This window comes from Pyrgilauda ruficollis, unplaced genomic scaffold (genome assembly GCF_017590135.1).
Source record: "Pyrgilauda ruficollis isolate IOZ18807 unplaced genomic scaffold, ASM1759013v1 scaffold114, whole genome shotgun sequence".
Lineage (NCBI taxonomy): Eukaryota > Metazoa > Chordata > Aves > Passeriformes > Passeridae > Pyrgilauda > Pyrgilauda ruficollis.
In genome coordinates this window covers 978,183-1,003,588 of record NW_024509655.1, presented here as the reverse complement: position 1 = coordinate 1,003,588, position 25,406 = coordinate 978,183, and the positions used below count along the sequence as shown (strand labels likewise).

The window sequence follows — 25,406 nt, the reverse complement described above, 5'->3', positions numbered from 1 at the left end:
GGGGGCAGGGGGGGCAATAAAAAAAAAAGTAGGTTTATAGCCAGACATTCCTGAGGGGGAAAAAATGTGCATTTAAAATAACAAGAGGAGGAAAAAAAACATGCATTTGACTTAGATCATACCAAACACAGACTGGTAAAACTATGGTCATGACCAGAAAAAAAAATCAAAAAAACTACCACAATCAATTTGGGTTTGTGATTAGAGAGAAATGCAAGGATCTCAAGAGACATCTGGCTTTAATCAGTGCTGAGTCAACAACTTTATTTTTTACCTTCAAGTCTCACAGAATTAAGCTCTAGTAAACCCAAATAAACACTAGGCAACAGCACTTTTATGTAGATTATGTATTTCAAGTACACCCACTTTAGTACAGTAGGTAAATGAGACAAACTAATCTGAGTTCAGCTGGAAAAAAAAGCAGCTATCAGAATAAAGAAATAGTGAAGAGTAGAGACAAATAAAATCAGATTTCTTCTGTAGTGTCCACTAGCACCACAGACCTTTTTTCAGACTTCTTCTTTTATGCTTATCTAATTGATATAATTTTGAGCCTCGGATCAGAGTCAAAGACAAAACTTTGCACAAACAAGTAAGATCTCTACCTTTTTGCTAGAAACTGGGATTTCCTACACTATTCCAATATTCTAACTCTCTAAGCATCACTGCTAACCACTGGCATAAACAATATGCAGGAAGAAATGTTCTTTTCAAATCCAAGGACCTATTTTTACTGTAGTTATGCACAAACATTTTGCACTCAAATGACACACTAGAACAGGAAGTTTCCTACCCTCCTCTTTTGCAAATCCAGTTTGTCAGCAGTCCCTTCATGCTGCTCTAGCTTAAAACAGTCTAAGAGCCTAAAAGCAACACATTTCAACAATAAATTTAACAATTTTTGAGTTCACATCTTCTAAGTACAAGGCATTTTTCAAGCTAGAAAGAATCCAAGTACCATTCCCTACGCTCTAGAAACAGAAAAGCTCAGCACTCCTGCACAGGTGGCTCTGAGCTCTCAGGTTTGATATTAAGAAAAGGAGCCAGAGATTATTTCTTCAGCCATTCCCCAAGCACACTATATCACCCTTGTGACATTCAGTGGCTTCAACACCACCACAGATATTAGTGTTGTATTCACTGAAGAATTTCTAGTCCAGTGCAGCCAGAAAACCAAATGCACGAACAACTTCTCAAACTGACACACTCCTTTATTTCATAAGGAATATCCACTCTGTCCAAACAATGACATATACTTACATAATCTAAGGATTCACTACACATTCTTAGTGAGGGCCAAATTAAGGTCATACTGGTGCATCATTTCACAGGTGTTGGATACTTCATTTTGCTATCTTTTCATATTGTCCTTTCTATGCAACTTAAGTTTTTAAAAGGGGCTAAAATAACTTTCAATCAGCTGAAAACATATAAGTACTGAAGGGGATCAAATTCAAAGCTCTGGAATGTACTCATTCATTCCCTTATTGTGACCACCATCTCTGCAACTGTCTCACTCCACTGAGGCACAGTAAGGATTTCCACTGCCTTGAAGGTGGGAACAATGCAGTGCAGCAGTTTTGGCCCCAGCAGCCAAATGAGTGCTTCCCCAGGATTCAGATTTCCAGACACCCTGCTGCCAGTACATTTCTTTTATAGCTCACAACACCAAGGCTTGGCACAGGAGTGACACCTGAACAGATTGAAAGTCACATGCAGTTCAGATGGCACAGCTAAACTTGAAGTCTCTAAGAGCAGGTAACACACACCAGTGAGGATTTCTGAACAACCCATCTTACCAGATAAGAAGCCCTTAAAGGTATCACATAAAAAGCAATTTTTCATAAGTTTTGTATCCAATTAATTCTGAATAATTTTTCATACTAGTGGCAAAAGCTGCATTTCTGTAAGTGGGGAAATGATAACACCTTAAAACATAGGAAAAATGGACATTCTCAATGAGTGGGGAAATGTACCCAGAATGATTCAGACAAGCAGATAAACCAAAGGATAATTTGGAAACTTATTACAATATACCTTGTACCACTAGTTCCTGTCATAAGTGGTATGGAGCATTTTGTAATGAAGTTCCAAATAACGTCACTATAAATGTGGCTTCAGTCTCTGGCTATAAAAAAAAAGTGAAAGGCACTTGCATGACTTAAAATTCTTTAATTTCTACAGCTATCAAAGAGACAGCTATAAATACTTAGGTATAGCAGTATTTAACACCTGACTTATGTTAACGGTCTCAAAACTTACCTTGGAGGAATGTGTATTTTTATATAGGATTCATTATTATATGTCACATCCATATTGTATGTAGAATCCTAAGCAAAAACAATTACCATGCCTCTGTTGATTCTGTTACTTCTTGCTTGATATTCCTATTACATCACAGTTACTAAATTTCCCTACAAATTTGCAAAACACATGCAAAGAAAACTCATTTCCAGCCAAAAACCTCTTCATAAACAGTTTCCCATCTTATGTAAAGTTCCAGCTTTGCAAAAAGGCAGAAAGATTAGCCTCTTGAGATATCCCTCCAGTCTGGGGTCTGCGTTTCTGGTTCTATTTTATGCACAGCTCCCCTCAAACACTTTTCAGGTTTCCCTGTTTAGTGTCTTGGATTCAGAACACAACTCTGATTTTAATCCAGGAGTTTGAGAATGTATCAAAATCTATCAATTCATGAACAAAGAACAGAGAGATCACATTCATTTGAGATAACAAGCATTGAGGCATAATAATTTTCTATCTTGCCATGACGAGTTGCATGCCAGTGACAAGCACATCTTTAATAAACATCAGTTCTTTGGATACCACATTGTTCTCAGACCTGACTGGGTTCCTAAAGATGTCACTTATGAGGCTTAGTGGGAAAATTGAAAAAAAAAAATAAAAACATGTAATTGTCCTTACAAACACAAATTCATTCCCAAAAGGTAACTCATCTGTCCTTCACCAGTTCCTACCACGAGCTCCAAGAGCTAATGTAGTGGTCTTTATGTCTGACAGCTGAGGACCTTTGCAGCCTCTCACAGTAGAGAACAATCACCCTGCCTGACATGTATCTTTGAGCAACACTGCTAAATAGGACAAACACGGATTTGTTGGCCAAGTGTTTCCTTCCCACACATGGTAAAAAGCCCTTTAGTTACTACCATTAAGTCATCCTCATCTGCAGAAACATTTTAATGAATTACTAAGGAAAAGTATTAAGGCTGGGTTTTGGTTTGTTTGATTTGGTTTTTGTCAGAAAAATTTCAAATTACTAGAGAGAATATGTGAAAAAAGAAGGATTACATAAAATTTTATTCTAAAGTCTATTCAAGAATAACATGTTCAGTGCTGCCAATTTACAAGTTTCTAACTTACACTCCAAAATTGCTCTTTACCTCTTTGTAAAATGAGATTTGAGAGGCTTCCTCTTTCCAAGGCCAAGTATTTAAAAAACAAGAGATTTTGATTAAGGTGATGATGAAATGGCAAAGAAAAAAAAAAAAAAGAAAAAAAAAAGTATTTAAAATATGGTCTATATGGTCTTTTATAGCAGTTATTCTTTAAAATCATTCCCTGTCACTTACTTTGGAAACATACCAAGAGTCACAATCCCAGCTTTGGCTTAACCTCTGCCTTATATTAAAGCCTCCTGTCAGAGTTCCTATAGCATCAAACTATGGAAAGCAAATTGTTTTAACTTTATTTTTGACCCTCTCCTTTTTTTCAGTATTCTATGTTTTGTGTCTCATTCCACCTAAAGCATGAGACCTTTTTCTTTACAACTGATTCTCATGCATTAAGGTAACATGATTTTTAATTTTAGAACAGCATGAGATGTACAAGAAGTTTTCTTAACTAACATTTTTTTATTCAGAAAAAGTTCTAGCACCCTCGAAAGGTTGACATTGGCTCTAAAAATTGTAGGGGGAAGGATAATTTATTTTCTTTTATAACTGGGTGATTTTACTATCCATAAAAAGATAGCATTTGAAATATTCCCATTACGGAAAGCATGAGAAGACAACAGCCTCTGGGTTTTTTTGCAGAAATCTTCAGTGAAAAACACTCATCCATACAACTCCAGATCCTTATACTGAGCCATATGGAACACAGACTAAGAATATTGCTCTAAAACGTATATTCTTTTCTTACTCTCTTGGTGTAAATGAAAAGACTGCATTGATGCAAGAGACAGTACCGCAACTATCACAGATGCTCCCTTCAGAGAAATGAAGAGCTATCTACCACCAAGAAGTTTCCACTGGCATCATCCTTTATGTTGTCAATTTTACTTTAAAAAAACGATATAATACTCCCTAAACAATTTGTTTACCTTTACATAAGAACAGCTAAGAGCCACTTCCTAAATTTTCTCTTTATGTCTCATTTCAATGCTACTTTTCAGAACTTGTGAAATATACCAATTTCAAGGTTATGATGTTCTTGTTGCGTTTTGATTTTGGCTCTGTTTAAGTTCAGCATACAAGGTTTTTCTCTCTGTTTGTTCTGGGTTTGTTTGTTTTTTTAAATGGTATGAGGGTGATTTTATATTCACCCTCAATACAGTTATCAGCATTTTCTACCAACAGCTGAACTCAGGGATGTTGGCGTAAGAACACAAAACAGATTACACATTCCAACTGCACAAATCCCGCTTAAGTAGACTTTCCTAATTTAATTCAGTGTAAAATAATAAATTCAATACTTGGAGCTTGCTATGTTTAGAGAACAAAAGCCATGCAGAATAAAAAAAAGCAACACCAATTCTGTGGATTTTTAAAACACAAATCTGAGTTTTGGTGTGAATTACAGTTCACTCATTAAAATTATAGGTTTTGAAATAAAGTACAGTGACTAATCAAAATCAGCAGCTTCCACCAAGCAGGCACAAAACTGAAAGCAACTACTGAAATTACATAAAACATTATATAAAACACATGTAAGCAACAGTTATTGGACATACCAAAGAGCCATGTAACAACATCTCTCACACACTTTAACAGCTTCAGTTACACTCCAGCCAATAAACTACTTCTAATATTCCAAATTTCTGAACAGCTTCAAACAACTGTGATTCAAAAATAACCCAGGAAACATTCCTCCCTCCTCTCATGCTGACCATATGAAATTGCCTTGCAAAACAGCATTGGGCCAGTGCCAAGATGAGTGATGCTGGCTATAGGACTCTCAACAACTGCTTAGAAATGAGATATTTGGGGTTTCTAACAGGCAGCACAGGAAAAAAAAAAAATCAACAATATTTTAGAAGTCAGAATATCTGATTTTTTTTTCGTTTGTAAGTGTTCCCTTGGGACCAAGGGCCAGCATGGAGCCAGCACTGGTGAGGATGACCCAGCCCTGCTGGTGTTAGTGGAGAGGGAACAGGGCCAACTCTGGCCTCTGGTCCCAAGTTACGACAACAGTTGTTTCACAAATTCCACACGTTCTCTATAATGTAGCAACCCACCCAGTAACTGAGAATTTTGCTTGCTTTATCTGTCAAGGATTGGCATCAGCCACAAAAGACTGAATCTCTAACTACTCTAAGGACAACAGACAATTCAGGACAGTTTTGTCAGACTTAAAGCTCAAGTTTCTGCAAGAACAGGCAGGGAAAAGGCTTGAAGAAGCACAGACTTCTCAAAATCCATTAGGCCATAATCTTGACATTACTATTTAGACTAGAATTTGTTCCTGTAAATTTTTCACAAAAAACAAACAAACAAACAAAAAAAACACCCAGTACCTTTCTACTAGGATACAAAACAAAAAAAACATGGAATGATGACCAAAGCACTTGCGCTGCTCATCATAGTCACTATCACCACCTTCCAAGCCCTACTTCCAAGAGATACCAAAATCTTTTCTTTTAAGATAGCCAGAAATGTTTGAAGAAGCATTTTCTAAGTAGTGAATTACTAACAGGGACTTAGAAATGTGAGCAGGAAACAGCTGGGAGGGACAAGTGGTGAGAAAGGTAACAGGAAACATCTTGTGTGAAGGAAATAGCGAGGACAGTTTGGTCTTCTGATTGGTAAATCCTTCTAAGGATTGACTCTGCCACTTCCAGTCGGACTCCAGATTAACAGTGAAATCTAGAGGTTTTTAAGTCACTTGGAAGCTTCCCTGACAAAATAATCACCAGAAGAGCAACTTAACTGCCTGACACATCTTCCTTTTCATGATCTGAGACCATCTCAAAGGAATTGGTTCGGCTTTCTCCCATTTAGATCAGAGAAAAATCAGTAGAGAGACTCATTCTGTAACCACTTCAATAAAAGAATAACATGAAGCAGGAAGGAAAATAGTTTTAAACTCTGTTATAGTGATTCCCACTCTAAATACAAGGAAGTTAAGATAAAAACCTGGACTGCGAAGCAATGATGTAGAAGAGGCAAGGTGAAAGGACCTTTCAATTCCAGTTAAGAATTCTGATTAGTGCAGTCTTGTTCCTTTCCTGGAAAGCTGCACAGATCTACTCAGAAATAAACGGCTACCTTTGGAAAAGATTAGGAATATCACCCCTACATGGATGTGGCTCGACAGTTCGCCACCATTTTCACCTCCCTGGATCCCAGACATCCCCATCTACTACAAACTACAGATAATTTTATCAATTTAGTTGTAAAATCTTTATTTAAACAATTACCCTCTCTTTTCAACCATCACTCAAGAAGGTGTTTATTTCTGCACACCACAATATTTTGCATCCATAATGGAGCATTTTCAGTGAAAGGCTGAAGCTTTCAATGGAACAAGAAAGTAAATTATTACACTAAATGCAACGTTTTGTACAATTTTCTCCTCAATAATATACTAAAAGACAAATGAGAAAAATACTCAATGGAAGAAATATAGGTAACAGTAAAAACCTTGACTATAAGCGCTTTCAGGCACTGCTGACAAACACCTTCAAACATTTTCTAAGCATCTCAGTATGTTGTCCCAAAGCTGATTTTTATAAGTCACCTTCATGAACATCAAAAAATAAACCTGCAGGTATCAACTCTGTCATGCCTCAATCAGGAGACCGCATTAACAACAAAAACAGACAATTCCTACTACGATTTTAGTCCAAATAAGAGAATGATGAGGGCAACCACAGCTGACTTAACCAAGAAGCCATAGATCAAGACGAGTAGCTACTCAAAATATGGACCAGAATGTCAGTTCATTACTCTATAGGGTCAGGTATGCCATGTCTTTTAGGCACATCCAAACCTGGTTTGGGGTTGCAAATCAATCTAACATGAAGACACCTGTTCTTCCTTCCTTATATAGAAATATCAGGGTGCACAGGCTTGGGTAAATAATGCAGATAAAAAGCACACTTTGCAACCTTAGTAAGGTTCAGAGTTTAAAAAATAAACTCTTTTTACATTCAGCTCTAGACAGTAGTTTAGTGGGTGAGTAAATGAGTGCATACTGCAGGTACACAAACTTGTACAGGGTTTGTTCTTGTACGTACAGCTGCAGAGTGAGCTGCCTTCATAAAGTCACTTCTAAATTTGCATTTCAACCACCAGACGCTACAAAAAATATTTCACAAGTAACACAAATAACAACATCCTAATACCTGTATGCACCAACCTACCCCAATAACTTCAGAACTGAGAAGCTTTTACATGAAATGCAGTCAAGTGGATGGGCTTTAACCCAATAACCTGATCTCAGGCCAGTCATAAATAGTGTTTGTAACTTGGTTGCTTTTGCCAGGAAAAGCCAAATGAGAGAAAAACCACGCAGAGCCAGCATTAGGGTATAGGGAATTATTTTAAAATTTTGTGACCGCTTTCTTCAGTTGCTGTTATAAACAACCTTTTTTCACAAAAACAATACTTTTGAAAATGAAACTGTATTTAGAATATTCAAGACTACTGCCAAAAGACTGTCAAATACATCTAGACTAGAAATGACAATATGATGAATCAAAAGCTAACACCCATTTAGCAATCAGATGCATATTTCATCCTTAAATGAAGGCCAGAAAAGAAGAGTTCACTTTATTCTGGATGCAGGTATCAAAGCAGATCTCACAAAGCAACACAGGCGCATCATCTAAGGATCTTTTTCACATTAAGAATCCTATTAGAAGGAAAACACTAAAAGGTAATTGAATTTCCCTCAGTTATCTTCATCTCTGTCAGCTCCTGCTACAATAACTTACTCTCCAGAGCAGAGATAACTCAATTCTGTCCAGCAAGCATATGTTATGAATCTCCAAAGCAAACTTGTCTAAATCATTCTGGTCTTCTATCAAGGTTGGCTGTAGATATGAACTCTGACAGAAAGCAAACAAATTTATTTTTATCTTTTCAATAATTCGCTTCCCTGTGCCATGATGGAAGAATCTTAAAGATATAAATGTTTCCACTAATTCTGGAATTATAAAGACTGGTTGAAAACACTTCATCTGAAAGTTAATGCTGTTAAAAACACTTTGATTCCCTAGTCTGTTTTAACAAAAAAAAAAAAACCAAACCCAAGGAAAAAAAAAAAAAAAACAAGCAGGTTTGGGTTCCTGTAGGCAAAACAGAAACCAAATTATCATGCTGTAATTAACACTTTTTTCAGAATTATTTTGATATTTATATTTTCACCTTCTGTGGAAATGTGAGATCGGGAAATAACAACAGAAGAATACTCTAATTTCTTTTTTTTTTCATCAAAACTTTTAAAACATCAGTAAGCACAAATCATCCACTCACATAAACAAACAACTTTCATTTAAAAAGTCACATTTTGAGAAGGTATCATGACTTATCTAGACCAACATCATAAAAGCAAAATAAAAGAAAAAGCAGCCAAAGAAAGGGTATATGACAAGAATCAGTAGAGCTAATTCCAGAAGGAGAAGAGAGAAAATATGAGATAAGAGCCTGGTCAAACTAATATTAACTATACAATTCCTGTCAGTTTGTTTCAGGCTCTACAACATATACGTAAAAACAGTCTGCAGAATGAGTGAATAATGAATTGAGAGAGCTCCTTGGTGATACTCAGCTACTCATAACCATTTAGTCACAAAGAAGATGTGAAGAACTGGAGGGGAAGCTTGGAAGACCGAGTCATCATAATAATAACACAGCACAGGAGCTTCACCTTAGATAATAAAACACAGAAAATAATACAATTTTAGATATAAAATTATGACCAGTGCATTGACATTTATCTTTGCTCCTTTTTGCCGTAATTTGGCAGCTATTACAATTAATCCTTCATTACAACTGTAAGCATTGAGTACAGTCATCAGCCATTATCAGCAACAGCTTTATTCTATTAATTACAACAGTGTAATGAACAGAAGGTGCTCTAGGAAATACTGTTTGTGACCCATGTCTCCTCATCCAACCTGACTCACTATCAGGGAAAAGGCATTTTTCAACTCAAGCATCACTTCATATTGCAGAAGAGTGGGAGTGTATTCTGGGAGAGTGTTACTGCATTTTCCCTTTCAATAAGCTCTTCCTTAAGAATGCACACTTTGACATAGGGTAATAGGCTTGACAGTGAAGCCCAAAGATAATAAACACGTAACAGGAAAGAAATAATGCTAAATGAAAATAAAAATAAGCTCAAGTTTACAACTGAGCAGAGTATTTAAGTCCAGCCTTCCACTTGAAATACTGAGAAATAACACCTTCAGGTATATAGACCCTGAAGACCTTTGACCTTGTCGGCTCCAATATTAGAATTATTTTAACGTAACATGTTTCTCATTTGGATCAAACTGTGTTGCAATAAAACACACAGAAGAGATGTGTACTGTCACCAGTGCTTTTTCTTCAAAGCTGAACAATTCCTAACACTGGTCTTAAAATGGTGCATAAGCAATACAAGTTATTTCTGGACAGAAATTTTAGTATAAAATATCCAATCAAACACAAACAGGATATTTGCTTTGTTAGTGCTAGAAAATTGCATTCTATTTGCACTGTATTACTTCAGTCCGGATTATTTAAGAATCATTACCTGGCATGAGCTACCATAAAAATCTGTACATGAATAATAAATAAGATAAACAATACAGATTTATTTTTCAGTAATAGGTGAGAACAACAACATTTCTGATGGGAACATCTCATTTGAAGCAAGAAATTTCTTACCAGGCTAGCTTAATTTTCATATTATAAATATAAAAAGATGCAGAAAAACATGGAAAATGCTTTAATAGACAACACAAAACCTGTATAAAAAGATACAATATTAAGGGTTCAAAGGAAACATATTCCATCCAAAAGAAGGCTTTTTTAAGAACAAACAAACAAAAAGCTGGAATGGCTAAGCTGTAGAAAGAAAATAGCATTCTTCAGTCAGTCTCACCAAGAAAGGAAAACAGAAAAATATGTTAACTATGGCATGATAGTTTCAAAACCAGAATGAAGCAGGTCAAAAGAGATGGAGGAACAATTGAATAAAGCCATAAAAGCAGTGTTAAATTATTTTTCAAACAAATCAGGAGGAGGAAGCCCATTAAGGTGTCTCTGTAGAGCTAATAGAAGATCAAAGGGTAAAAAGCACTCCTGGAACATATGAGCACCCCAGAACAGAGACGTTATGAAAGAAAACTGGGATGAAAACAACTGCTGCAACCAGGCAGTGTCCACTCAGGTGATCCAGAATAACTCAGGGATGAGCACAGCCATCAGATGCATTGCTATTGTTCAAACTGCCTCAGTGCCAGAGGAAAGAAATAGGCCAAATGGACTCTGGAGAACTGCAGTGAGCAACATGGCAATAAGTCTGAAATTTCTAAAAGGCAAACTTGGAGCTGTGTTTAAAGCAAAAAGCAAACAAAGGAATAAACACACTGGCAAGAGCCATCATTGCCTTTGTAAAGGAAGTCAGGCTTCATTAGATTTCTTTCAACAAGCCACTCGAGACACAGACAAGAAAGATCAAGCTCATCAAGTCTGAATGCCAAAAAGATATTTAAAGAAAAGCAGGATGAGGGAGGGTAGATAGGAACATCTTATGATGGAGTTCAGATGTATTCCATCTGAAAAGATAAGTTCAAAGACTTATGGAGAGCAGATAATTTAAGCTTATTGGTAATTTCTAGTGAATACAATAATCTGTAACAGTATTTAGGAGAGAGGATAAACAGTTTTAAAAAGGAAGTTTATCATTCACAGGAAGAGAAAAATAAATAGATGTGTTAAATATGTAAAAGAAGTGAGAAAGGATAAAAAAAGTTGAAATGTCAAACATTGCAAAACACAGTGCATGACCTTCCTGGATTTTTTTTTCAAATTACACTTAGTTAGTCTCCTTCATTTCACATGACAATCCCACAAATTGCTGCCTCAGGAAGAAAAGAAATTTAGTCTCCTAGTTTGGGACTTGCCAGCATTTTGCAGCAGAACAAAACTGGTTAATCCTCCCATGGAAAAAAAATATTCTCCTATGCTCAACATTTTGTAAAGTGTTTATAATACCTCAAAAATACTTTTAGAAATAAAAGTTTATTTTTTTTCTTCCTACTACTGACAGACAGATGGTGCTGTAACACCTAAACGTCCCAATGCAAAGGGCAGCATTTATTTAAAATTTACATTTGAGAAAGTCAAGCCCATTCACAGCAATATGTGTAAAGCCTTATTTTTCCATGAGGGAACATCTAACTTCCTTCATGTTGCCCCATTACATTTTTTCAGTCTTTATGACAACAACTTGCACGTGCATTCCTGCAGCTTGCACTATCCTTTATCTCCATGTGTTCTGTGGAGAACCATCACTGCTGACCCACTTTAAAAGAGAGAATTCCCACTGAAATCAGTACAAAATCTTTTGTTTTAGTAAATAAGGACATTACTATTAAGTGTGCTAAAAAACACTTTGATGCACAGGTTCTGTAACAAAGCAGCTTTTGTTAAAACCTTTGGTAAACCACAGAGAATATGGACCCAGTCAAGGATTAAAACCTTCTTTCCCACAGTAACTTCTTATTAAATACAGAAGCAAAAATCATCTACAGAAACTACAAACACCTCAAATACATTTCTGTAATTCCTTCAAGGGCTCTCAAACATTCCCTCTGTCTTAGGGATATTCTGCCAGAATTGACATGCAGTAATTTTTAGTCGCTTCCTCTGATACAAATAACATATTTCAACATTTAATGCTTAGTGCACCAAAGGGGAAAAGATCTGGAATACAGAAGATTATGCATCAAGGGAAGCACTGGATTTTGCCTTCTGCCAAGGAAACAAAAAGCAAAAAGCTCCATTCAAGTCACTATTGGAACGCTTGCCTAGCCTTGCATCCCACCTCTGTCAAAGCAATACCAGTTTTAAGATTTGCTTCCCAGCAGGAGCCATGAAGTAAAACATTCTGTTTATTACCACAGCCTGTAAATTGACACTGAATAAGAATTAAAACTGTGAGGAAGTCCAAGTCTTCCGCATGAAAAAACATAACTGAACACAAAAGGGCAACAAATTTTACAGCAGCTGGAAATGCTAGATTTAATTATTGAAGAGAAATCATGCAGAGAAGTTAGCTGCCTAGCATGATTTATAACAAATACAAAGGGAAAGTCCTGTGAAATTCTCAGTTAATCAACAGAAACAGCCAACAACAAGAATGCCAGCACTTTCTATTTCGATGGATGACAAGAATTTGAAAAAAATAAGACCAAAATTCAAGGGGATGACACCACACAATCTTTCAAAAATGACACTTTGAGGAGGCAGGTCATTTTGCCAATTAGAGGAGCAGTAACATTTAACTGAAAAAGTACCAAGGGGTTTGTTTTCCTCAGAATGAAGAATCCTTGACCAGCCATTATAGAAAGTTTTCTGAAAATTAATGTGTGGCACTCTCCACTGCTCCTCTACACACACCATAATGTACAACATTATGAATAGTTTAGTATTACACATTTTCCACCATTTTCCTAACTTTTCATGTGAATCTTCCATGCAAAAAATCCCCAAAACACCAAAAACAAGACAAAACAAACAAACAGCAAAAAAAGAAACCATGCTCCTGGAGCAGTCATCAAAAATACTTTACTTTACTTGGTATCACAGAATTTTGCCTAAATCCATCCAAGAGCAAACTAAAGTTTCACTAGAAAGATGAACTATTTCACTGAATAGTCCATGCTTAAAAACCTTGCATGTTTACTTATTTAGAATTGTACAAATATGTATATTCACCCAGAAGTACATAAAGAGATTTACATAAGACAGGAGGCATAGCCAATGCAATGGGCACTTCTGTCATAAGTTATAAAATAAAGTCAATTAGAGTACAAAATTCCCTCCCCCCTCACACCAAATCAAATTATTCCCATAGGCCTGACTCCATAGCAGTCTGCACAGATAATCTAAGACACAGTGAGAATCACCACCTTTTTCAAGGTCATTTCTAGAAAACAATCTGGGTGGCAGCATGAAACTACCATAAAGAGGTTCCTCTTCAGGATTTTCAACTCTGCCAAACACTGAGGGTGACATTTTGAAAACTACCTAAGAGACATGTACATATAAATCCAAATGACAATGGAGAAAATTTATGATTATAAGGTATATGTTAGAAATACTCACATTCCCACATTCACTGCAAAAAAACGTGTGTTTCATTGCTACCTCATTACAGAAATGAGTAGAATATTCCTTCATCAGGCTTCTTTGAGGCTAAATCACACTGTAAAATGAGTATGTCTCAAGTTTCCTGGTTACTTTCCCATATCTCTACATGCATAGATGGAACTACTCCTTATACAGGTAACAGTGAAAAGACACCTAAGTTTCTGAAAGAGAGAAAACTGCCATGACAAGGCACAAGTAGAATAGAAAATATTTCTTTTCTATTCCTTTCAGTTTAAATCTATCTTACTGAGGCACTTGAAGTTTACTGCATATCCAAAGTTACAGCAAAACTGGAACAACAAGCCTAAAAAAAAGAAAAAACCAAAACTATCCTTGCTTTGAAGATTCTTCCCATGCTTTTTGGTCAACCCACCAAATGGAAAGGGTTCCTCTCCATGTTCTTACCAATGCAGGGCCCCACCACACAGAGACAGTGCAAAGCCCAACCAGAGCTTACACAGCAAAGTTCACATGTGCTGCATGTACTGTTGCATCTCTCTCTCCCCCTGAACAGGAAAAAATTGATACGTGGACATTTCTCCAGCCATTTCTGGAGGGAAAATATCTCTCCTGTACGTGCAATGAATTAAGAATCAAACAGGAATGGCACCCCACGCAACTTTTAAACTATCACCTGTCAAATAATTTCTTGGATCACATTTCTAAGATGCAGTTTTCAGCACGGCATGCCTTTCCTTTATTACCTATTTTCCTAGATTTTTCCTTCCTCTTATAATGACCATCCTTACGTCAATTTTAACTGAATATATACACATAACTAGAGAGCTTCATTGTGAAGCTTGCCTAAATTTCCCACTGCTTTCTCCTGCCTCTATGTGCTCCAAATACAAGACTTCAGTTTTAAAAAGTAAAAGACAATTTGCCTTTGACTTTTAAACTGTCCTTGCAACATAGACCAAACCTCTTCAAAATCTGACTCAGATATTGCAAGACTCATCTTCATCATGACTTTTAGAAATGGAGAATTACAATAATGTAGCAATAAACATCCTTAAGATCTTTAAAAAGAAAATTGGGGATTGGATTTTTGCTGACCCAGAGTTAACATGTGTTATTTCATATGCAATATGAAACACCAGACTTGCAAGTCTGAATAAAAAAAAAAAAAAATAAATAAATAAAAGAAAAAAAAAGGTAAGAGCTCTTTCATTGTTTCTCATCTTAGGGCCTTTATACCTCCTCAAACAGTCTCATCTCCTTTCTCCATAGCACTCAGAGGACAAAACTTTCTTCTGATCTGAACCAAACATGCCCATTCCAACCATTTTTTAAAAAACCTGCAACTAGTAATTACCAGAAGCACAAAACACTGTTAAATGTGATCAAACCCACATTTTCATATACATAATTTTCCTGGGCTAAATCCTAGAGTATCACTCCTCTGCTCACTTTCTTCAGCTATCACATCTTAAGACAAGGATGGAATGTGGAACACCGTAATTTCTGATTGTTAACATGGTATACATGCAGACAGATGGATACGACTAATGGTTCCTCTTTCCACAAAGGAACACAACACTGACTGAAATCTGCCACAGACATCAGGTTCTTTACACATTTGGTAGAATACAATAGTTGTGTATCCTTACTTTCTACACCTGTGGAAGTCATGCTGGATCAAAGTCTTGCCCAACACAGGAACAAAACTAAACTGGATAAACAGACCGCTGATATTTGAGTACACCATTTTCCATTCAAGTGCCACCTGATAAGTTAAACCTCTTGAGCCACCACCGCTGAGACAGGACAGATTCAAACAAGCATCAGCCTAAAATATTAGCCAACTCTCATCCTAGAAACTTGTCACAGCAGAACTCAGAGCTATATTAAAAATGTAAGTTGATGCTCTGTTTAAATTTCTTCCAGACACCATAAAAGGTATCTTGAGGCTGAACTAGGGCTAAGAGTGCAGCTGTCACTGAACAACTGTATTCACAGAGAGCCTGTATTTATACGAGAGAACCCTTCATTTCTCTCACATATCCTATATACACACCCCCCTCTTTGCAAAGAGTTTGCATCTGAAGGGAAAAAGTGGGCTGCTCATCTAATCAATAACACCATGTCATGCATGGAGCTTCTGCATAAATACAGAGCAAAAGACGTCAAGCATGTCCCAGTCCAATGATTATCAGGCAACAGAGCAAAAGGATGCACTTTTCATCTCCACAGGACTGTCGCCAAACCCTTGATGTAATAAATGAAACATGCCTGCTATTTCAGCTTTGCAGAACTGTACTGTAGATACCTTCCAACATCTCTGTTTGCAGGAGGGGGTAACTAGCTCTAGATGAAGTGCAGATATGTTATTAGACAACGCACAGCTTGAATCCTGGGGCCAACACAGATGACCTTTAGAACATAAGCACTGTCTAAGACAAATATGCTTTCATCTTTGGGGAGTATTTTTTCAAGTAAAGATTTAAGAGGAACACAGTTTAGAAATACGTTAAACACAAATGGGTCTTCAATCTCTTAATGCTTCATTTTAAAAACAAAACCACAAGTAATATCACATGTCAGAAGAAAGACAAAGTACTCTTTAAGTAGAATATTAGTGAATTTAGAGAGATTTAGCTTCATTTTCATCAACCCAATAATTAAAGCACAGGGAAAGCTGATATATAATGTAACCAAGATCCTAAATTGGAGGTATGAACAAAGTGACTCAGAAAATAGGCTTGTATTTTTGTTTGAAGCGATACATGTTTATTACAAAAACAGAGACCATCATTTCACTTTAGATTCCCTTAAGTGGGGTGAAAATATGAAAACATAACTAAACCACACTGAGGCATGTAAAACATAGAGAGAATGGGTTTAGAGAGGGATTAGTTAAATAGCAGATGATACAAAACAATAAAAGAAAATAATTTCTCATTTTGCACTTCACAGCCTGTTACCACTTATCTTCAGCAAAATGAGTTTTTTCAGACCTGTATCTTGACTGTGATGCTAAGCAGCTTTAACACATACAGTGATATTTGCTAAATGGAAAAGAGCATCATTGGCATGATAAAATTATTTCCCCTACAATCTACGGTGTGCAGATTTCAGCAAGTTCTGAGCTGCTCTGCTCAGCCTGTTTTTCCATCAGTTAGCAGCAAACGTATCAAATCACCCTACAACTGCAAAGCACCATTCAGGGTGGAACTTCCTGAGGCCTGCAAAGCCCATACCACAGCCTGGAATCTTTATACACAGTGGGATGGATATGCTTTTGTGTTTTTTTGAAACAAGATTTCCTTTCTTACCTCAAATTCAGCATGGCGGTTAATATCCTCTGCCCTCTGTCTGCTCAGGATAAATTCTGCTTCATTAGCCACTCGTACCAGATGCTCCTTCATGGTTTGACTTAGCAACCTGAGGACAGAGAAGATTTAGGAAATGCCTTAAGAGAATGAAGTCTAAAATAAAAAACTGGAAATACAGTGTATATATATGCAAATATGTTGGGCTCTTATGACTGACTTTATTGTCCTAAGAAAACAGTACAAATAAGGTTGGGGGGTAATTCTCTGGCAACTAGTAAAATAGTATTTCTATAGTAAACCAAAGTAAATATCAAACAAAATGTAAACACTCTAGACAGTCATTTATTTTACCTGAAATAGTGACATAAAAAAATCTTTCGCATCCACCACCATATAAAGTAAGCTGTTTTTGCATATAAACATCCACAGTTAAAGCTCTAATATAACTGATGTAAAATCTAAATTTGAAAAAATTTGTAATGCAATACAGTTTTTCCTCCAAATGCAAGATTGAAATTTTATGGTAAGTATACATTTAAGTAATATTTTCAGGATTATAAAACATTCTCAGTCTCACAAATTAAATGCTAAGATATACATTGTTACAGGTTATGTTCAGAATAAAGCTGTAATTCAAACTGAGATTTCTGAGGCCTTCATAAACCCTGAGTTTATGAATGGCAGCAAAGCTGACAGATTGAATTACAACCCAATTATTCTCTGAGTTCACATATTGTTACTAAAAACATTTCCTTTTTAATTAGTTACATTGGGATTCATAAAGTTGAAACTGGCTATACACGACTCACATTGTTTTAGAAGGTGCATATTTCCACAGGATCACTCAAAGATACACCAGATGAATCCATTACATGCTCTACTGATTAAATCTTAAAAATATCTGTTATTAAATCTTTTTTTTTTTTTTTTGGTAAGGTTTCCAGTTGTGGAAAAAAGAGTAGCAGAATGTAAAATCACTTGCTTTCCTTGCACATACAAGCTAAAGTACATTTCAACAAGTTCAGATTGTATTGAAAGGCTTTCTTTACAACCACAGGATTTATTATTTAGGATGTCTTCTAATGCATCCAATGTTAATTTTAACCCCAATAACTTATTTATCTGAAATAAGGATCCACCTGTCTATTACTGTATGTTTGAAAGAGTGATGCTTTGCTGTCTTTTTTCCTACGCTTTCAGAATTCCACACTTGCAGGAGACTTGCAGGTCACATGCCTGCTCCCATGAGAAGAAATCCAGAGGCAGAACAACACCTGAAGCTCTTTGTTCACTGCCCCACTCATTCCAGAAAACTGCAGCTCAGCAGCCACATGAGGCCAAGAGCTCAGGAACCAGCCAAGTTGGTGATTAGTCTCTCCCCATAGATGAAGTCTTGAAACAAGAAATATGCACAATTCACTGTCTGAGATGTGACCTCACCCTCTGCTTGTCCAAAAGCCACTAGTTTGAAACCACATTAATAGTCCTTGTTTTTTTCTATTTTTACTTACTGTTAGAATAGATGCACCTGTTGAGCAACAAATATACAATTCTGCCAATTTATCTGCATGCATTAGTGACAAACCAGCAACAAGGAACTGTATAAGCTATAGTCTGGGCAGATTGCAAGTGTTTGTCTCTTTCTCCATGATCTCCAGTAGCACATTCAAATTTGACACATAAGCATTTAAACTCTTTTTTATTGAACTAAGAACTGTTCAAAAAATTAAGGGGATCACAAATGCTCATGTACCACGACATCATGTATTACAAGCTGCATGTAACACAGTTGGACAGTATTCCATTATTTTCCCTGAGTTTGCCAATACCAATAGCTTCGGCTAGCTTGATCAGACTTTGAAAAGTAACAGCTATCCTCCAAAAGGTCTACTTTTAATCTAATTATACACTCAGAGTCCCACTTTTCTTTCATCTTTTTATGAAATCACCCTATATAATAATTGTCTATATAATAATCAGTTGTTTCCCCTGTCAACCCCAGCTCTCCTTACTAATCCCACACACTTTCCTCACTTTCTCTATGATACTCCATACAGGGATAGGCCAGGTAGATGAAACTGAGACATTATTTTTCTTTTTTTTTTTTCCTTACATTCAATAACTTTAAATTTAAATCTTTCTTTTCAGTTCAATATTTTCCAAACACTGCATATGCTCGGATTAGCTTTCTTATAACAAACAATTCCAGTTGCATTATCATCTAGGGCAGTGTGGAGCTCCTTTATGAAAACAGTATCCACATACATGGCATACCACTCATATTTCTATTTTGAATTTACCACTTAAGTATGGAACTTTGCAAAATAAATATATATATCCTTATGTAAATGTAATGATGGCGTGATATAATAGAGGAGTCTGTAGCCATCAATAAAAATCAAAGGCAAATATGAGCTCACAGCGCCTGTATAAATGAATACACCTCAGCGTATATGTTTGAAATGAAGTTTTAATTACCTAATAAAGACAAATTTTTGGAACCTTGGCAGCTGCTAGTTTTCCATTTAAGGGAAACAAAATGTTGAACAGAAATTTGTTAAGTGCAGCTCACTGCTTCAATAAAACAACAGTTCCCAGGTGAGCAGACCACTGCTGAAGCAAGGACAGGATTCTGACTCTCACTGAAGAATTAGCTCTACTCCAAACTACACACAACACATTTTGTACATTTGGGAGAGCCTATAAACTTACTACCTAGATCAGGTAACTTGAAGAAACAAAGGCTTTCTTAAGAAAAAAATGTTTAGAAACATCTGATTCTCCTCACTAAGACAGTAAGTGGCACTTCATGGATTTAAAGGATCATAATGGTCCTTTCTGGTTCCTGCTTTGGCCTCCCATGCAAATTGATCATGAATGTCTTCCTGAAAACAATTTCATTTCCTCCATCAAGTCTGTACATTCTGTTTGCACTACAGGAGAGCTTCCAGGAAGATGCTCTTTTTTTGTATGTTTGTGGGGTGGGGTTTTTTTGTTGGTTTTTTTGGTTGTTTTTTTTTATTTTTTTTAATAAGGCTTAAAGCTTATAGAATCATAAATTGGTTTCAGTTGGAAGGGACCTTAAGGATCATCTCCAATCCCATGTCATGGGCAGGGACACCTTCCACTAGACCAGATTGCTCAGAGCCCCATCCAGCCTGGCCTTGAACACTTCCAGGGATGGGGCATCTGCAGCTTCTCCAGGCAACCTGTGCAAGACCAAAAAGATATTTTACACCATATTCTCCCATAAAATAGTTTTATAATAAGGAAATTACTTTCAATTTAAACAATGACCAAAAAAAAAAAAAAAAACCACAAACAAAAATTCCCTAACCATTTTTGTGCTTTTATCCTGATTTTTTCCCAGCAACTAGATTATATTAGTTCTTTTTCAGTTAAACAAAAATTTCATCTAAAACATATTAAATACTTTTTTTTACAGCAAAATGACAGCTTTTCCTTTCTTTCAGTAAAGAGACAGATTGAATTTTTTGTCTTTTTCGAAGTATGCACAACCAAGCTTAAAGACAATCTCAAGTCTAATAATTTCCTTCTTGTTGATGCCTTGTATTCCGTAAGAAGGTTCACAGACCATGCTTGCCTTATATTATCACATATATCTGCTGATTTTTTGCAGTACTAATAAACACCAAAATGGTGTTGAATGTACTAATTTACACTCCACCTTCCTGATAGATTCTCTTCTTGTTTGTTCTTATTTATGACATGCCATTGAATTATTTTCCTGATCTTAATACAAGAAGAATGTGGATGGAGTGTGGATGGACACATTTTGTAGAAGTTAGACATGATTATTTATGAGTGTAAAGACTCTGGGTACTGGGGCTACTCTTCTGCTTGCAGTGCACACCAGATTCAAGGTCTCAGACAAACTTTTCCCAAGCACTTTTTTTCCACACTGAAATGTTTTAAAACATGTGCTAAACTTTGAAAAGATGAGCAGCCTAGTAAAAACAAGCAAGGGGAAGAATTCCATGCTGGAAGTTAAATATATACTTGCATATTTTTCTGGGTTAGGAATGAAGTGCTAAACCAGCGAAAGAAGGAGTTCCAGCCAAATACATGAAATAGACTAATTTTCATTGTTATGCTGGAAAACTATGAGACACAGAACTAAAAGTCTTCCTCCAATTTCTGGCTGCTGAATGCTTAGATGAGCAAGTAAAAAAGCTGCTCCTTACAACAAGGAAAAATAAAGAGGTACAAGAGGCAAAAAAATAAACAGAAATATGCAAAGCAAAAGCAAGTGAGAGATTGACATATTCTGGATTACTATTACTGATGTCTAACAATTATCAGTTTTAGTCAAAGTATGAAAAAAGTTTCTTAGGTGACACTGACAACATTTAGGCACAAATCTATCACAAACTACTGTGGGGAGAGACTGAAAGTTCCAGGTGCTCCACAACAGAGAACTCTGAGACAGCCAAGCAAGGTAATCTCTCCTACTTGCACCCTCTCCTCATAAACCTGGCATGTAGGAGATTCTCAAAAGGGGATATGTTCTATGTGGACTTCTATGGGATCTGACTGCTCAATGTGCTAAGTAGTGGAATTACTGTTGCAAGGGCATTTTACAATTGCTTTGTGGAACACAGATACTATACTTTACAGATACTCTACTGAATTCTCAAAGAATATAGTTAGTCCATAAAGTCTTAGAGACTGAAGTTTGAACAAATTTATTGACCTAAAATAGAAGACACAAAAAAAAAAAAAAAAAAAAAGAAAAAAAGGCGCCCCAAAGCTGTGCAGGCTCTCCAAAATGCTGACTTGGACACACACTAGCATGAAACAAAAGTTTGAAAAGGCAGCTGAAGGAAAATCCAATATTTTCTATCTAGGAGAGCCTCTAAGGACATAGTAGAGCCCATTGAAAACTGTTGTGCTCACATTTCAAAGCCACTGCACAGTACTATTGGAGATGATTTCTGAAAATGTCCCATCAGATGGCAATAGTACAGTACATGTATACACACAATACAGCAAAGATACCTTCTGCTTACACTTGCAATAATTTTTTTTTTTTAAAAAACAGATGTCATCAAAAACTTTCTACATCCAAAAAAAAAAAAAAACCATTTCAGAACTGCCAGGAGCTCAAAAGTGGTTTACAAATTTCCTTTTTCATAGACCCAGCAAATTAATTATGTCTCCTCACAAGCAAAACCTACCTTTGCCACATACATGCGTACCCTTCAAAACTCAGTGAAATAAAGAATTGTTTTTTAAATGGTTGTGTCCATCACAGTATACCTTAGTGCACATGCATGCACACAAAAAAATTAGGTAGCATCAAGAACTCCACCCAAGTCAACTTATCCAGCTCTGAAACACATCCAGGCTACAACTGCTAACTTTCAGCACATTTAAAATGCTGTTTTAAGTCTAGCCTGATGGTCTAATGTATCCAAATTCACACATTAACAAAGCTGATTTTTCTTTTTTTTTAAACAAACCAAAACAATAACATCAAGACTCAGAAAATAAATCATCAAAAATCTCTTTTACAAAACGTACCACTTAAACAGAAAAGGTGGCTAAAAATCAAAAAGCAAGGAAATGTGGAAAACATGTCTTTTTTTCTTACAAAACAAGACTGAGGTGCAGGTTCTGTGTCATCAGAATCTCAGGACAAGGAGGCTGCAGCATGGGGAGCAGGCTGGCAGTAATCAATTCTACTTTAGACCAGACTGCATTTATCATTTTTCTCCAGAGCCTTTTTTGGTCAATTATGCACAAAGTCTGTCAGTTATCATCCATTTTTCATTAATAGCTGTATTTTTCTAACTGTTTTTCCATCACAGTAGTTGCTCCTATGGCAACACAACCCTCCAACATTCATTCCTTGAGAGTGACCGCAGCATTGTGAGTGAGAGACAATTGAATGGGGCAGCCTACATCTGTCCCCTATTTTCCATTCAGAAAGCATCCAAGTAATTGGCCAGCCAGCTTGATTGCCAAGTATTTCAATATTAAAAATATTCGCATTCATGATCAGTCAAAAGCAATATACAGAATTTAAGACAAGGAACAGCAGGTGACATATGTTTAAATTTTGTTAGTACAGTTCTTAAATTCTTCCCCACCCCCTTCAGCTATAGAAATATAGATTATTACAGCATTCCAGATTTTATACTATTAGATCTTATGTATTGAGAGCATAATACCAGTTGCATTTGGTTGTTTCTGGAGAGGTTTGGGACTTTTTTCGGTTGGTTGACAGAGTTTTTACTTGCTATGGATGTCAAATTTCTGTTTGCCTTCCTTCTTCTCCCAATAACTTTTGAATTAATTGTATAATTCCAACAAATATTTTTAATAGAAGGCTATACTGTCTCAAAAATAATAATTCTAAATCCAAGGGAGCACAAAATCCCTTGCAAGATTCCTTTGGGAAAAGAAAAAAAAAAAAAAAAAAAAAAGAAATATTAGAAAATGCTCTGATACAGAGGGGAGAATTTTGATTCAATTTCATTCCTCATTAGACAACAAGGACAGGGGCAATAAAAAAAGCTACAGAAAAACAAACATGGATATACTTATGAATCCTTATATTTTGGGTAGCCTTGTTTGAATAAGGACTTGAGAAAGCAAAGGTAAGGAGAGGAAATTATACATGGATTCTGCTAGTTTAGTGAGATTGTCTTTAAACCAAACATTTTGGGACTTTCATTTACAAGTATATAAAAATGTAAGCATAGAACATTGTTGTATAATTCTTCAGATGCCCAAGAAAACTGTGCTTGAGAATATTAAAATCAAGCATCTTCCAGAGTCTCTTCAACTGAAAATTGGACAGAATAATTGCTGCAGCATGCTTAGGAGACTGATCCCTCAACCCCTGCCATGCCAAACCCATTATCACCCCAAAGGGGATAATAACTGTCATGCCTGGTCTCAAGCTCCAGTACGTTTGTTAGTGCCCTGACTGATAAAGAAAACAAGATCCAGCATAAGAGATGCTTCACACTAAAGTGTGCTAATGAATCACAGCGACAGCAGAGGGTTTTCACCTTCACACAGCACAAGAGCTGCTTGCTAACTAGTCAACTACAGGAAATCAGGCTCTAGCAAAAGAGCCATTTATACATGCAAGGAAATAAAACAAAGCTGAGCTTGTTTTAGTTCATAAAAAATATCTCCACCATCTTGTGTACAAGGAGGAAACATAATTAGTTCCAGGGTGCAAAAAAGGAATCCATCTGGGCACCTCAGAAGTCTCCAAAGGAGAGGGCTGGCCATGGCAGTGAACTAGAACCCACCTAAAGGATGGCTCTGGTGAACAAATTCCCTCGCCAGTAAGTTCTCAGGTTCAGGCTCCAAAACAGTCTCTCCCTAAAGGGAGGATCCAAAGGTGCAAGGCAAGCACAAAGAATGGATTCCAGACTGACAGAAGTTCAGCAGGCTAAGGAAAACATTTCACAACCTATCCTTCTGCTGCACAGATGGCCCAGTACGTGGAGGAGCCGTGGGTACAGGCACCTTTTTAACAAGGTTTCAAGAGCATTAATAGTGTTCCCAGACACTACAATAACAGAGAACAATACTTACTACTTTTTACTAAAACCAGATTAATGCTAAACATAGCAATGTATTGAAATTGATGTATCTTCTACTGCACAGAAAGAGGTTATTCTTCAACTCCTGCTCCTTTACCTTACATTCTGTAGCTTGCTGGATTTCTATGCTGGCTTTTTTCTTTTTACTATGCTTGTAACCTGGTTTTCAGGCCTTCAGTTGTGTATTTCTGTTTTAGGCAGCTTTACAGCTCTGTATTTCCACACACCAGCCTCCTGTTCAGAGATTTTCTTTCAGTTCAAGACTCAAAACTTTCACTGGGCACAAACTAGTCAATTCTGCTCTACACATGAAGTGGGTGTGATCTACCTGGAAAGGCAGAGAGCAAATTTTCTGTGGAACACATTAGCTGCTTGTGAACACGAAGAAATTCAGACCAACACATTCTGAATGCAGCACACACGCTGCAGATCTTACGAGTCCCAGAGGCAAACTTTCTGCACATATTTCTGTCCAGGAAATCCTAGCCAAAACACGGCAAGCCTAAATCTAAAACTTCCAACCGCTGTGTGAGAGAGAGGTACATTCATACCTTTCACATAAAAGCGAAAAATACATTTGAAAGCAAGCAGAAGACAGCTTGCTCCCCTTCTAGACTTGTTCCAGAAAGATTTTTCAGTCATCTTATTTGCCCAATAAAAAACAACAGTAGAACATACCTCAAGCTGGAATATCCTATAGCATCATTAGTCAAAAAAATCTAGTTATAAACACTGGTAATAAAACTCTGATTTTCAAAGATTACAGGGTGACCAAATTCCCTCCACCAAGGCAGTAGCCAATAGCAATTCTGTGATTCCACAAATTCTAGGCAGTTCTTCCAGCCCTTGATTTTATTTATTATAACTCTCATGTCATGGTGCCCTACAGACATACTTCCCTATCCCATCCTTCCCTGGTGTTGAACCAGGTCTGTCCTTCCTAC

At 36.6% G+C, this 25,406-nt stretch overlaps 1 protein-coding gene across 4 annotated transcripts in view; it reads right to left on the bottom strand.

Moving 5' to 3' along the window:
* Positions 1-25,406, bottom strand: part of LRBA (LPS responsive beige-like anchor protein) — a 366,577-nt gene that overhangs the window by 218,438 nt on the left and 122,733 nt on the right. For all 4 annotated transcript variants that reach the window (XM_041479868.1, XM_041479849.1, XM_041479878.1 and 1 more), the window contains exon 36: positions 16,877-16,985. In XM_041479868.1, coding sequence (XP_041335802.1) covers positions 16,877-16,985 — 109 coding nt within the window. The remainder of the gene's footprint in view (positions 1-16,876; positions 16,986-25,406) is intronic.